General features: G+C 39.0%; 2 protein-coding genes across 2 annotated transcripts; both read right to left on the bottom strand.

Annotated features, from left to right (window-relative positions):
- Positions 1–442: 442 nt before the first annotated feature.
- Positions 443–7,417, bottom strand: chic1 (cysteine-rich hydrophobic domain 1). Its single transcript, XM_020595689.1, has 6 exons — positions 7,218–7,417; positions 4,692–4,746; positions 3,561–3,716; positions 3,147–3,203; positions 2,621–2,680; positions 443–1,645 (listed from the first exon to the last, which is right to left on the bottom strand). The coding sequence occupies exons 1-6, from the start codon at positions 7,361–7,363 to the stop codon at positions 1,595–1,597; spliced, it is 525 nt and encodes a 174-aa protein (XP_020451345.1). The 5' UTR covers positions 7,364–7,417; the 3' UTR covers positions 443–1,594.
- Positions 7,418–8,526: 1,109 nt separating this feature from the next.
- Positions 8,527–11,570, bottom strand: cdx4 (caudal type homeobox 4). Its single transcript, XM_020595899.1, has 3 exons — positions 11,135–11,570; positions 9,632–9,777; positions 8,527–8,827 (listed from the first exon to the last, which is right to left on the bottom strand). The coding sequence occupies exons 1-3, from the start codon at positions 11,568–11,570 to the stop codon at positions 8,594–8,596; spliced, it is 816 nt and encodes a 271-aa protein (XP_020451555.1). The 3' UTR covers positions 8,527–8,593.
- Positions 11,571–11,882: the final 312 nt, after the last annotated feature.

Below are 11,882 nucleotides of genomic sequence, written 5' to 3'. Positions count from 1 at the left end.
AGTTCAAATCATTATCAGAGATGCAACTATCTCTGGATTCAACTAATGATGTCATCTTCATTGGCAAAGACCTCACGGTGGCATGCACTGCTGCTGTCACTGGGTGAACATTCAGGATGCATTATCATCTGAAATCTGGACTCTGTTTTGGGCTCAAGTGCAATAATCAGTCCTAACTCTGGCATCTGTACACTGTAACTGTATGGCTTACAGGGTAAACAGGTCCATATAAACTAGAAAGGTACATAGACATCTTTCATTAATCAATACTATGGTATAGCAATATATTGGCAAAAAAAACTTAAGAGCTAAGTAAATTTGTGTAAACAATGGTATACCACTGTACAGCTTATCCTAACATGGTATTTACAGGTCAAGTTCTTTTACTGGTTAGTTCCCATGTACGGCTGACGTAGATCGTCACAATATGATAAATGTCTCTTGACTAAGATTCAGGAACATAATACTAACACAGGACAGAATGACTGAAACAAAGGAACCATCTGCTCAGTATGCCATGTACTACTCATGTATGTGCTTCCTAAAACATTGGAAGAACCAAACAGCACAGAGAAGAGTACAAAAGTATAAAATGAATGCAAGTTTTGGATAATTTGAGAAAATAAAAGAGTAGAAGTGCAAAGTTCAAATCATTATCAGAGATGCAACTATCTCTGGATTCAACTAATGATGTCATCTTCATTGGCAAAGACCTCACGGTGGCATGCACTGCTGCTGTCACTGGGTGAACATTCAGGATGCATTATCATCTGAAATCTGGACTCTGTTTTGGGCTCAAGTGCAATAATCAGTCCTAACTCTGGCATCTGTACACTGTAACTGTATGGCTTACAGGGTAAACAGGTCCATATAAACTAGAAAGGTACATAGACATCTTTCATTAATCAATACTATGGTATAGCAATATATTGGCAAAAAAAACTTAAGAGCTAAGTAAATTTGTGTAAACAATGGTATACCACTGTACAGCTTATCCTAACATGGTATTTACAGGTCAAGTTCTTTTACTGGTTAGTTCCCATGTACAGAGGGTTAAATGTAAAAAAAAAAAAAGGTATGTTAGGCAGTTTCAACCATCCCATCTACTTGCAAAGAACTGGATTCAAGAGAGGAAACCCATCACACAGCAACTGAATCTACAGACGTGGTGAATTACCCCAGTGCCTTCCTCCTCCTTTCACATGAGTTATTTAAAAAAACTTATACATAAGGCAAGGATAGTTAAAGAAGGTGGAGGCATCACATTCTTCGCAGAGGACTACTGATATAATAAACAGGACACAGGTTGATGGTTCTTTGGGGTAAATGCACTTTTCGAGAGTTTCACTTGTCACATGTAACAAAAACACATGAGAGTGCAACGATGGGGACATGTCTAGCTCTGTCGGGAAAATGTGCAAAATCTGCTCTAAAGCAAAGTGACAGTGTTGCAAGTTCAAATGTACAAGGTACTGGGAGATGTACAGGGTTGTCTCGAGAGACGGCGGCGCAGACCCTTATTCCAACACACTGTATATACAAGGCACTAAGGATAAGATTCAAGGGCCACACCTCCAGTCTGATAACAGCCTCTTCAGTCTGGTCGGAATATAGGATATTTGGGTAAGAATTCTATAAGAATCACCTACAGAGAGATACAAGACAAAACTAATTATGTTTCAGGATTCCTGCAAGATGTGGAAACATACAGCAACTACAGTATTTAACTAGAATGGAGACTATCAGCTGAAAGAGTGAATTATGTTTAAATACCACTAGGCTGCAGCAGCAAATATGTTTAGAAAGATATGTATGGGGTTAAATTTTTCATCAAAATAATGAGGAAACATTAACTACTGTGTCTGGCAAGTGATGACAGCAAATGTATCTGTAAAATTTTATTCAAAATGTATTAAATTAGTTTTCTACAGAAGAGGGTTAGGGCCACTGTCATAAATGTGTTTTAATTCTGACTTTAATCTCAAAACTGAGAAAAAAAGTCAAAATGTAAAAAAGCTTTTAGTGTCCCTTAGTTCTCTTCCATAGTTTTCAGCCAAAATATCAGAACACTATGTGGAGTAACTTTAACCTAAACCACAATCTTTCCCCAACTAAAGCCTTTGCCTCTGGTGACAGTCTTGTGTTGCCAGACATCCACCACGACCACTTCTTTTTACCATTTACCACACTTTACTTGGGAAAACAATCTAAAAACTAAATTTAATTTAATTTTTATTTAACAATTTAGTACTAAATATACATCATATTTTAGAGAGAGGGTTGGATAAAGTTATTTAAGTTTAGTTAACTGTGAAGCATTTATAAACAGCTGTTCATTTCACTGATTTCCTCTTCTCTCTGAAAACATTTTTAAGGGCCAGCTAACCTGCTGTGCACTGACTAAACTAACACTGACTTGCCATTTAAAGATACATAGAGGTTTAAAAACATTATGTTGGTCTCTAGGAATTTATGTGCATTTCTTACTATTTTCTGACAAGAAAATTATCTGTAGATTAATTGGTAGTGAAAATAACCACTAGTTGCAGCTCTTATATTAACACTGAAGTTAAAATCCAATCATTTAAGGTTGCTTTGTTGGTTTTGACAGCATACTTACATATTCCATCATATTACTGCTTTCACATTTTCTTTTACTCAGTTTCCAATGCAGCCCAAGCTGAAGAGAGAAGAAAACACAGACACAATGAATTAACATCTTTCTCCCCCCAACCCCACCCACACACACACACACACACAAACAAAAGAAGAGTCTGTCTGAAATCTCCTCATCAGTGTCAGGAGAATTTGGCAGAAGGGCTGTCTGGTCTTGCTGGGGTCAAACTGTGGCCAGACACCCTGAAGAGCTTCTTTTATGCCTTTGCACAGCTACTAGCTGTAATTTGTTGCTGCGAGACAAAACAAAATTAACACGGCATTTCACTGCTGACCCCACAGACTCTCTCAGGGTAAGTGCACCAGATCTGACTCAAACAGCTCTAAGGTAGTTGTGCAGCAGCTTCTGGGTTTGCAAAACAAATTAATGGTCATTATCCATCATGATGATACTCAGCATACACTGACCACTGACAGACAATTAAGCACTTTCACACAAAGGCCAATATGTGATTTGTCATCTTTCTTACCTTGTGATATAATCTGTTATTTTCCCACTCTAACAACTTCTGAATAGACCTTCTTGTCTGTTGAGCAGAAAACAAATACCTATATATAAGCAGCCAAATACTCATTACTCAATTTTACACTTTAACAGGTAACAGTAAACAGCCACAGTGACAGGATTTATGGACTGAACTCCCAATTTACTAGTAATTTCCACTTTGTTGTCAGTAATTCTGAGTGGTAACACCACTTTTAAATGACAGACTCTTGAGCCGTGCAGCGCAATGAGTCATTTTTACACAGAGCTACTCATTGAACTCAAGTTGTTATTACCCACTGCATTAAGACCAATGTGGCTGAACTGCTCTAGCAGCCCTGAGTAATGAGTACTGATGTAAAGGAGAATTAAACTGTGTCACACAAGGTCAGGGACTTACCCTCTTGTTGAGGCAGATAACAGGCCACAGACTGCAGCCTACTGTACAGCAACAGCACAGGCAGCCGCAAAGAAGCCACTTCACATTCACTGGCAAGTTCTTCTTCAAACAAGCATTCACCCTGCAGATGCTGGTTTTAAACTCCTCTGGTGCTACCTAAAAAAAAGGCTGGATGTATGTACACCAGGGTCTTTGTAGTGGGACTATCAGAAAATGTAAGCATTAACTAAGAGCAAGAAGAGAGTGAGACATTTCATGTGTTTCTTGGTACAGATATGAACATTCCAAATTGCTCAAAAAAACCTGTACACAAAGATCAAAGAGTTTTGGAAAACCAGCAGGTAGATATTTGCAGATGTTGTCCAGAGATCAGATGACATCTCTAAATACTAAGCCTCTGACTTGCTAACCAAGCCCTAGACTGTTCGAGGCAAGAAGGGACTTAAAGGAGAGATAAGCTCAGTGCCTGTGGCATCGCCAGCCAAACAACTTGAATGGATGCTCATTCCTTGCCGAGTCTGTACGCCATAAAACAGGGGTCGTAATCTTTTATGACAGGATGCAAAGGTCTCTTCGCAAACAGCCAAAGACCTCAGAATAAAGCCCAGCAGGGCCTGATCTGCACCTTTCAATCATCATAATTGTGACCTCATCCATCACATGTCACCCTGGGTCACAATACTGAAGGTACTTTTTATTGCCCCACACTTCCCTCGGCCTGCGCTCACCCCTGCAGCCTTTTTGTCTTTCTGCGTCCGACCCAGGAAGCTTTCCTTTCTTGTCTACGCCAGAGTCCTCATTTCATTATTTTATCACCTAGAGCTGGACCCTCCAAAACACCAGTCCTCGTCAACAGAGCCCCATAGATGGCTTACACATTTACAGAGCTGGACAGCAGCACATTCAGGCACTTTACTATACACTGTGGTGCGTCAGTTGAAATGCATCTCCATCAGATTAAAGCCACTTAGAGAGGCTTGAATGGGGCAGTCTGGGGAAGTCGGGGCTGTTAAAGGCCCAAAAGAACAATAAAAATCACTGTGGCTTTAATTACTTAATTCCTCCCACTTGGAGTTGAGCAGAAATAAGCCCGCAAGACTGAAGTGTAAGAAAACCAAAAAGCAACTGTACCTTTCCCGTGAGAACAGAGGGAAATTCTGTGTCAAATCTGTTGCTCAGTCCAAACCTGAAACAAAAACAACAAACAAAATGTGTTCACTGGTACTGTAATAAAATGTTTCTAAAGAGAACAAGAATAATCTAGAGTCAGAAGCCACCTGTGCTTTATATACTGCATGGTTTTCACTGATGAGAATTGGCCACTGTAGATTGGATGTGACATTCATATGGATTCACATAAAGCATCCTCACTTTACCTTTAGAGCCTAAACCTTCTACACAGTATTGTGTAAATACAGGAGTGTTCACACCATTTGCAACTGAACAGTTTTCATGTCATTGTAGAAATAAAAGAAGCATTAGAAACTGGATGGAAGTGGGCATGTGTATTTTGATCTTTTTGACCAGACAGATAAAGCTCAATGATAACAATCCCCATGTGAACAGTAGCAAAGGTAATTGTGTTTGATACCTTCTTATAATTGTCATTAGCATCCAAATGCAGGGTTGGCAAAGGAGGTAAAGTAAGACTCCAGCTGAGAAATAGCATTTGTGGTGAAAGTGAGGGGAGATCTGACCATGAAGATAGTGATGCACCTTCTCAGGTTTTGCAATTCATTCTGACTGACCTACGACATTACGGAGGGCTAATGAGCTTTCAGCTTTGTGCTCCTACAGCCGCAGTCAATGAGTCCATTCACAAAAACATTAATCTGCAACCATTTTATCAATCGAGTCATTTTTCAGCAAACAAAGATTAGCATTTGATGCCTTAGTTTTATCACATCATAGTGATAAATCACAAATTTATTCACTTTCGCACTGCTGATGGAATAAAAGGAGCAATCTAAATACATCTCTGTGAGCTGTGTAAAATTATAACAGGTGTTTCTGACTATTTTCTTACATTTTATAGACAAATTGATTAACATATTCACTGGGAAAATAAATGATAAAGTGTGTTTAGCTAAGTCATGACCTCATGTAACCCAATCACGAAACGGGTAGTCAAAAAGACAGACAGTTAAGCTATATCTGTGGTAGAAGAAGTAAAAATTTAAAGTTTTAAGTTTAAAATTTTGAATAAAAGTATTTGCACAACAACTTAAAAGCACTCCTTTATAAGTACGGTCCTGCACTGAAACGTTTACTTACATAACAGTACAGAAACACCTTCAGCTAAATTCATTTAAAGAATCTAAAGTAAAAGTACTTGACCCACAGTGACTGACACATTATCACATATACATTATTAGTTTGCTAAAAATGAATGCATTACTGCATAAGCATTTTTCAGTTGAAGGTTGTCAATGTGGAGCTAGTGTTAACTATATAGAATTAACTAGTTTAGTCTCGCAAGTCTAAACCTAGGAGTTTGAGCCCCTAGTGGGAGAAGACAATCAAAGTTATGCTCCACAAGTCAGTATTTCTCTCATCTTCACTTTTTGTGGATAATTCCAGCTGTTAAATAAAATTATCTGAGAGGTTTAAAAGAGAAACGACCCACTGGTAGCACTGTTATCATCTCCAATCTCAAACCTTTAACATCTGAAACCTACTACAAGGGGCACCAAACAGACATTTGTTTTCTAAGGTGTTTTGTATTATATTTAATGTCTGTCATGTTTTTTGATATTGATATTCTGAATGCAAATTTTGACAAAACTGGGGCTGCAGCTGAGTTTCATTGTTGCTTAATCTGCCAATTAATCTATGAAACGTGAAAACAATTTGCTGAAAATATCCTTCACAGCTTCATAGAGCCAAAGATGATGTATTCAAATGTCTTGTTTTCTTCCACCAAAGGCCCAAATAAAAACAAATATTGAGTTTATACTGACATATGACAAACTAAAGGCAGGAAATCCTCTCACTTTGGAGACTGGAATCAGAGAATAATTGTCACAGTTTCACAGTTTCTGCTTGAAATTTGACTGAAAGAATTACTGGATTATCAAAACAGTCGCCAGTTATTTTTCTCTGAGTGGACCAATTGAAAAGTTAATTGTTATTAGTTATCCTACAAGTAACTAGTAACGACATTCAACTTATTGTGTGCAGTGGAGTAGAAAGTAAAATATTAATTATTATAAATGGAAATACTCAATTAAAATACAAGTAACCTACCTCAAAATCGTACCTAAATATTTAATTACTTTCCACCACTGCTGCTTAATAAAGTCTGCTGTTATAGCAGCGCTGATGGTGGTGTAACGTTAAGTTGTGGGTCTTAACGGTTGTAACGTTACAGTCAGACTAACTTAGCTAGCGTTAACGTACATGTAAACCTCTCCATACTCAATATCGATTGCTAGTCTACCGCGTTAATGATTGCCATGAGGAAATAAAACTGTCACCGTTAGTTTATGTCGCAGTAATGTTCCCCCTGTAAGCAAACCATTTATTCCCATGTCAAAGCATATGGCTAACTGTTAGTTGTTGTGATTTACGTTAGCTAGCAGGGGTTAGCATCAGCTAAACAGGCTAAAGGATAACAAAGCGACACCAGGAAACAGAGCAGCGACAAACACGGCTTACACTGTGATGTGCCCGGCCCCTCGCATAACCACGGGTTCCGGACAGTATCTGGGCAAGTGTTCCTCACTCACAACATGCTCATCGTCTTCGTCTTCTAACTCATAAATGGTATCAAAGTCCGCCATGTTGGGTAGTAAGACGCTCATGACGTTTCCTGCGGGGTCGCGCACGGACACTCGGGCGAGCGCGCGGAGCTCAAGCTTGTAAATAGACGCTCTGTGCTCATAAGAAACCATGCAGACCATTATCATCGCTAATGTCAGGACGAAATTAGTAGAATATGTCAGCACAGTGGCAAACTCACTTTTTAGCCAATATTATAAGTCTTGCTGTTTGCATTTGGGTTAGTAATTAATTAGGTTAGCCTAGGTTATTAGCCTTGGATGCGAAAGCAGGTCAAAGTCAGCAAAAGTCCTCTTCCTAAAATAGCCAGTCTAGCCACCTGACAGTTAGCCTACCACCTAATTACACATGAACCGTTCACTCTGAAAGGAAAAACATGACCTTTTAATTTCTAAAATACTTGGCTAGATTTACTTTGTGCTGAAGAAGTCTACGGGCGGCATCTTTAAAACATTTTAATAAATGTAAACTAAACTAACCAACATTTGTTGCAAATATGTGAATAAACAACAGGGAATATCAAAAATAGACCTTCATAGCTCTTCATCCATTGACTCCTTTTCAGCTGGCTGGTTTTAAAGTGGGCAACTTCAATGAGAACTTACACTGAACCAATGTTTGTGAGGCAGCAGAGCCTGTTGATATCAGTATTAGTTGATACTGGTTTATGTTATCTGTATTGGTGGAAGCGTTTCAAATATAAAACTGCAAGCTAATTTGACCCAAACGAGGCAAAACTCAAAATCCAGACATTAGATAAAGGACAGGTGTAGCCTACTGCAAAAAAAACAACCTTTTATTTACATTTTGAACGTTGCATCCAAACGTCATTAACATGTGTCCGGATTAAATTGTGCTGAAAAACGCGTGGAAATGATTTGTCAAGTCAAAGCAGTTTGTCCAGTGTGACACACAATCCAGTTTAAACGTCCATTAAAAGGTCCCTGACATCTTACTTTATTCACAAACACATACACTCCAACACGTACAAAAATGATATTTATATCTTATTAACTCACAAACAATTTAATACTTTTAAGTCTGAAACACGTCGATTTTTTCGTTTTTTTTAATCCCCATGTTATTAAAACTATTCTATAAAAAACAATATTTGAAGAGCCTCCAGCATTGCGTTGCTATAAATCAAATGTTTATCCAGTTTTGTGCTTCAGGGCGTGAGTCCAGATGCTCTGGTGTCCTGTCAGCGAGTCGGAGTGCTCAGTTATGTTACGTGGTCCTGAGGGTGAACTGCTTTACTGAGTCACAGTCACTTGCTGTATATTCCTGATAGACGGCAAGGTGTTCATTTCCCGAGGAGGGTACAGTGAACCGTGGATGTCTGAGGGACTGAGGGAGCCCGGCACCGGCAGAGGGCTCACGGAGCCCGGGTCACTGTGCACGGACCCCCCGCTGCCGTCAGACTGACCCATCTTCTTCTTGATCAGCTTCCTCTCTTTGGCTCTGCGGTTCTGAAACCAGATTTTCACCTAAAAAGACACACAAAAAAGAAGATCCAATTAAATCATTTTGAGCGTAAGCTATTTCATTCAGGTCTCCACGCTATTTATTTTACATCAGTAAATTAAAGTAAAAATATTTGATCGAACCTACGAACAATTCTAGGTCTACCTCCTGGTTTAATCCCTACTCTAGCTTTTTATTAAAATGGAATTCATAAAAACAGATAGGTCTAGAGGAAATAAAAACGATTAATAATCAATAACAATAATAAGCATCAATGTTTTGGTCTTATCTACCTCGTTTAATCTCCATGCAATTTCCTACTCAATCAAATCAAATAAAAAATAATAAATAAAAGTAAAATGTCTATTAACAGATAAATAGGAGCAGAACATTACAATCATAAATATCGATAATAAATGTAGATCTAGCATAATTAGGCCATTTCCACATCTTATTTTGCTGTCATCGATTAAAAATATAAAAATCTACTGTATGAATGCAACAAGACCGTATTTACCGTATTTCGACGTATCAGGAAATGATGTTTGTATTGAAATAATTAATTGATTAAAAAAAAGTAATTAAACACAATATATCAGGGGTGAAGATATTTAAATATATCCAAGACATATACATTTCTGGTTTATGGAGCCTATGGCAATAATTTGATAATAAAATCGGGCCTCAATTTGCAGGTTAAACATGTGAAAACAAGCCTATGTGCTGTCATTTAATGCGCATACACAGCACAGCTCAGGCCTATATGAACAGAAATTATTTGTTGCATGTCTTCCTGCGGTGACACCCGACAGAAGTATGGTGGCTACCTGTCTTTCCGACAGACCGAGGTTGACCGCCAGCTCAGATTTCCTCCTGATGGTTATGTATCTATTGAAATGAAACTCCTTTTCCAGCTCCAGTCTCTGATGGTCTGTGTACACTACTCTGTATTTCTCCTTCGTTCTTGTTTTACCTGTGAAAATGACAAAAAAAAAAAAAAGCCAAAACATAGCATAAAGATTTAGCCTTTTAGGATCATCTGTTAACAGACAAGTGGTTGAACTGGAAGATTTACACAGAGAGGTGTGCATGCCAGGACCGGCCTATCTGCACATGGCATCTTTATTAGCTGTGTCTGCTGATACGCAAACTGGGCTTTTTGATCTGGCTTTGATGACAGGAGCAGTGCAGCGAATCTCTAAAAACCAAGAGTCACATCCTCTGGCAAGTTAAACGGAAATCTGTAGAAACTGTAGACTTAACTCACTTTGTTGGACAAAAAAATGAAAATATAATAAAAAATACAAATCAAATAACATCAAAATAAATACAGACAACATGAAATTGTTTTACAATTATGCCAATTAGGTGCATTTGTAAGTAACTTTAAAAACAAATGCCTGCCGATGACAGATCTTGTCAACATGAATAAAGTGATGGCCACATATTCTTACTATAAATGATCAGTTAAATTAATTGAATGAATATGTTGGTGGAATAGTGCAGTTTGATTCTAGGTCAACAAAATGGAAAATGTTTAGAAGCTGTGATTTCTAGGCTACTGTAAAGGCCCACTGCTCCACATTTGAGACATTAGCTGTGAAAAGCGTCAGTCTTTCCGGCAATATAACTCTGTGAGAGGAAGGAAGGTTGGTGCATATCAAAGTGAAGAGGTGTTGAAAGCAAAGGCCACCGCCTGTATATGACGGAAAACACTCAAAACACCAAACAATGTGACAGGGAAGTCGACCTCACATCTCCAGGAATAATGACATTAACATCACAACTGGGCCTGGCGCTGATTCCTCACACCTTTTTTTTTATTTCCAGGAGAGAACACAGACTGAGCTGCTGCTCTTCAGTCCATGCGCTCACCAAAATTATGAGACACAAAATAATCCATGGACACATTTGGCTGATTCTTTCTACTGCTAGTCTGATCCACTTCGTTGTTATAAGGCTATCTCTTAAACTGGCCTGTTGAACTATAGGCTACTAATGTTAACAATCTGTCACCAATGTAAATATAACCAATAAGTGTCACAGGGTTTCATTTTCTGTTCACTTCTTATTCACTTTCTTTTGACATTTTTCCCGCACTAAGTTTGACCTATTGGTGTTAAGGCATCGGGTTTAATTAAGCAAATTTGTACAAAACTGTATTTTAAATGACAGAGAACTACAAGAAAAAGCAAAGTAGCGTTTGTTTAAAACCCAGTGCGACTCAAAGAGAACCACGAACTCCTAGATGCGCAGACGCCTAAAGTATTTCATTCATCTCTTGCAGTCATCTACATATTTTGGCGCAAAGTAGAGGATGATCAACTCACCTGTAGAAGATGACTGCGCAGTTTTACTCATCCACTGGAATGAATTGCGTCTTTCTCTGTCAGGAGTAAGTTGCGCAACATTAACGTTCTCCGGCGGCGGCTGTAACACCGCAGCTCCCGGAGGGTGCATATGACTGTATTCAGATGAGCAGTAAGGAACCTGTCCAGGAGATGAGTTGTTCATGGGTGTAGGAATAGTATTAGGTGGTCCCAGACTATACGCACCCCAGTCTTCTCGTGGGGCGCCATATGTAGGTCCCCAACTCCCTGTAGACTGTGCATGCGTGTCCATGTTTGGCACATGATGGTATCCAGTAAAGTCGGGGTACTGTGGTGTAGAAACAAAGTTCTGAGGAGGCAGATTGATGCTTGATCTTCTCACTGGCCCTTGGTGATACATGCTGCTTTCTTTATCCAGTAGGTATCCCACATACATGGTTTGTACAAAAAAACAATTAAATGCAGTAAAACAGCAAAGGGAATAATGTGGCCTGTTTTAAGGCGACATTGTTGCCCTAAGACTGTTGAAAACGATCCTTCTGCTGTTTATAGTCCAGAGAGAGTCCAAGTGAAATGCGAGGTAGTTCCAGTCTGTCCCCAGTTTCACATGATATGGCTCTGTTGACAAGATGGTAAAGGTATACTGAGGCCTGACGTCAGCTAACTCCTCAGCTCTTGAAGATTTGCATTGAAATAAGAACGACCGGTGCTACCGGCCCAGCTGTCCCCCATGCCTCTGTTCTGTAGC

This window comes from Monopterus albus, unplaced genomic scaffold (genome assembly GCF_001952655.1).
Source record: "Monopterus albus unplaced genomic scaffold, M_albus_1.0 scaffold2.1, whole genome shotgun sequence".
NCBI lineage: Eukaryota > Metazoa > Chordata > Actinopteri > Synbranchiformes > Synbranchidae > Monopterus > Monopterus albus.
The sequence above is the reverse complement of the archived record's forward strand: the minus strand, read 5'-3'. Positions and strand labels throughout refer to the sequence as shown.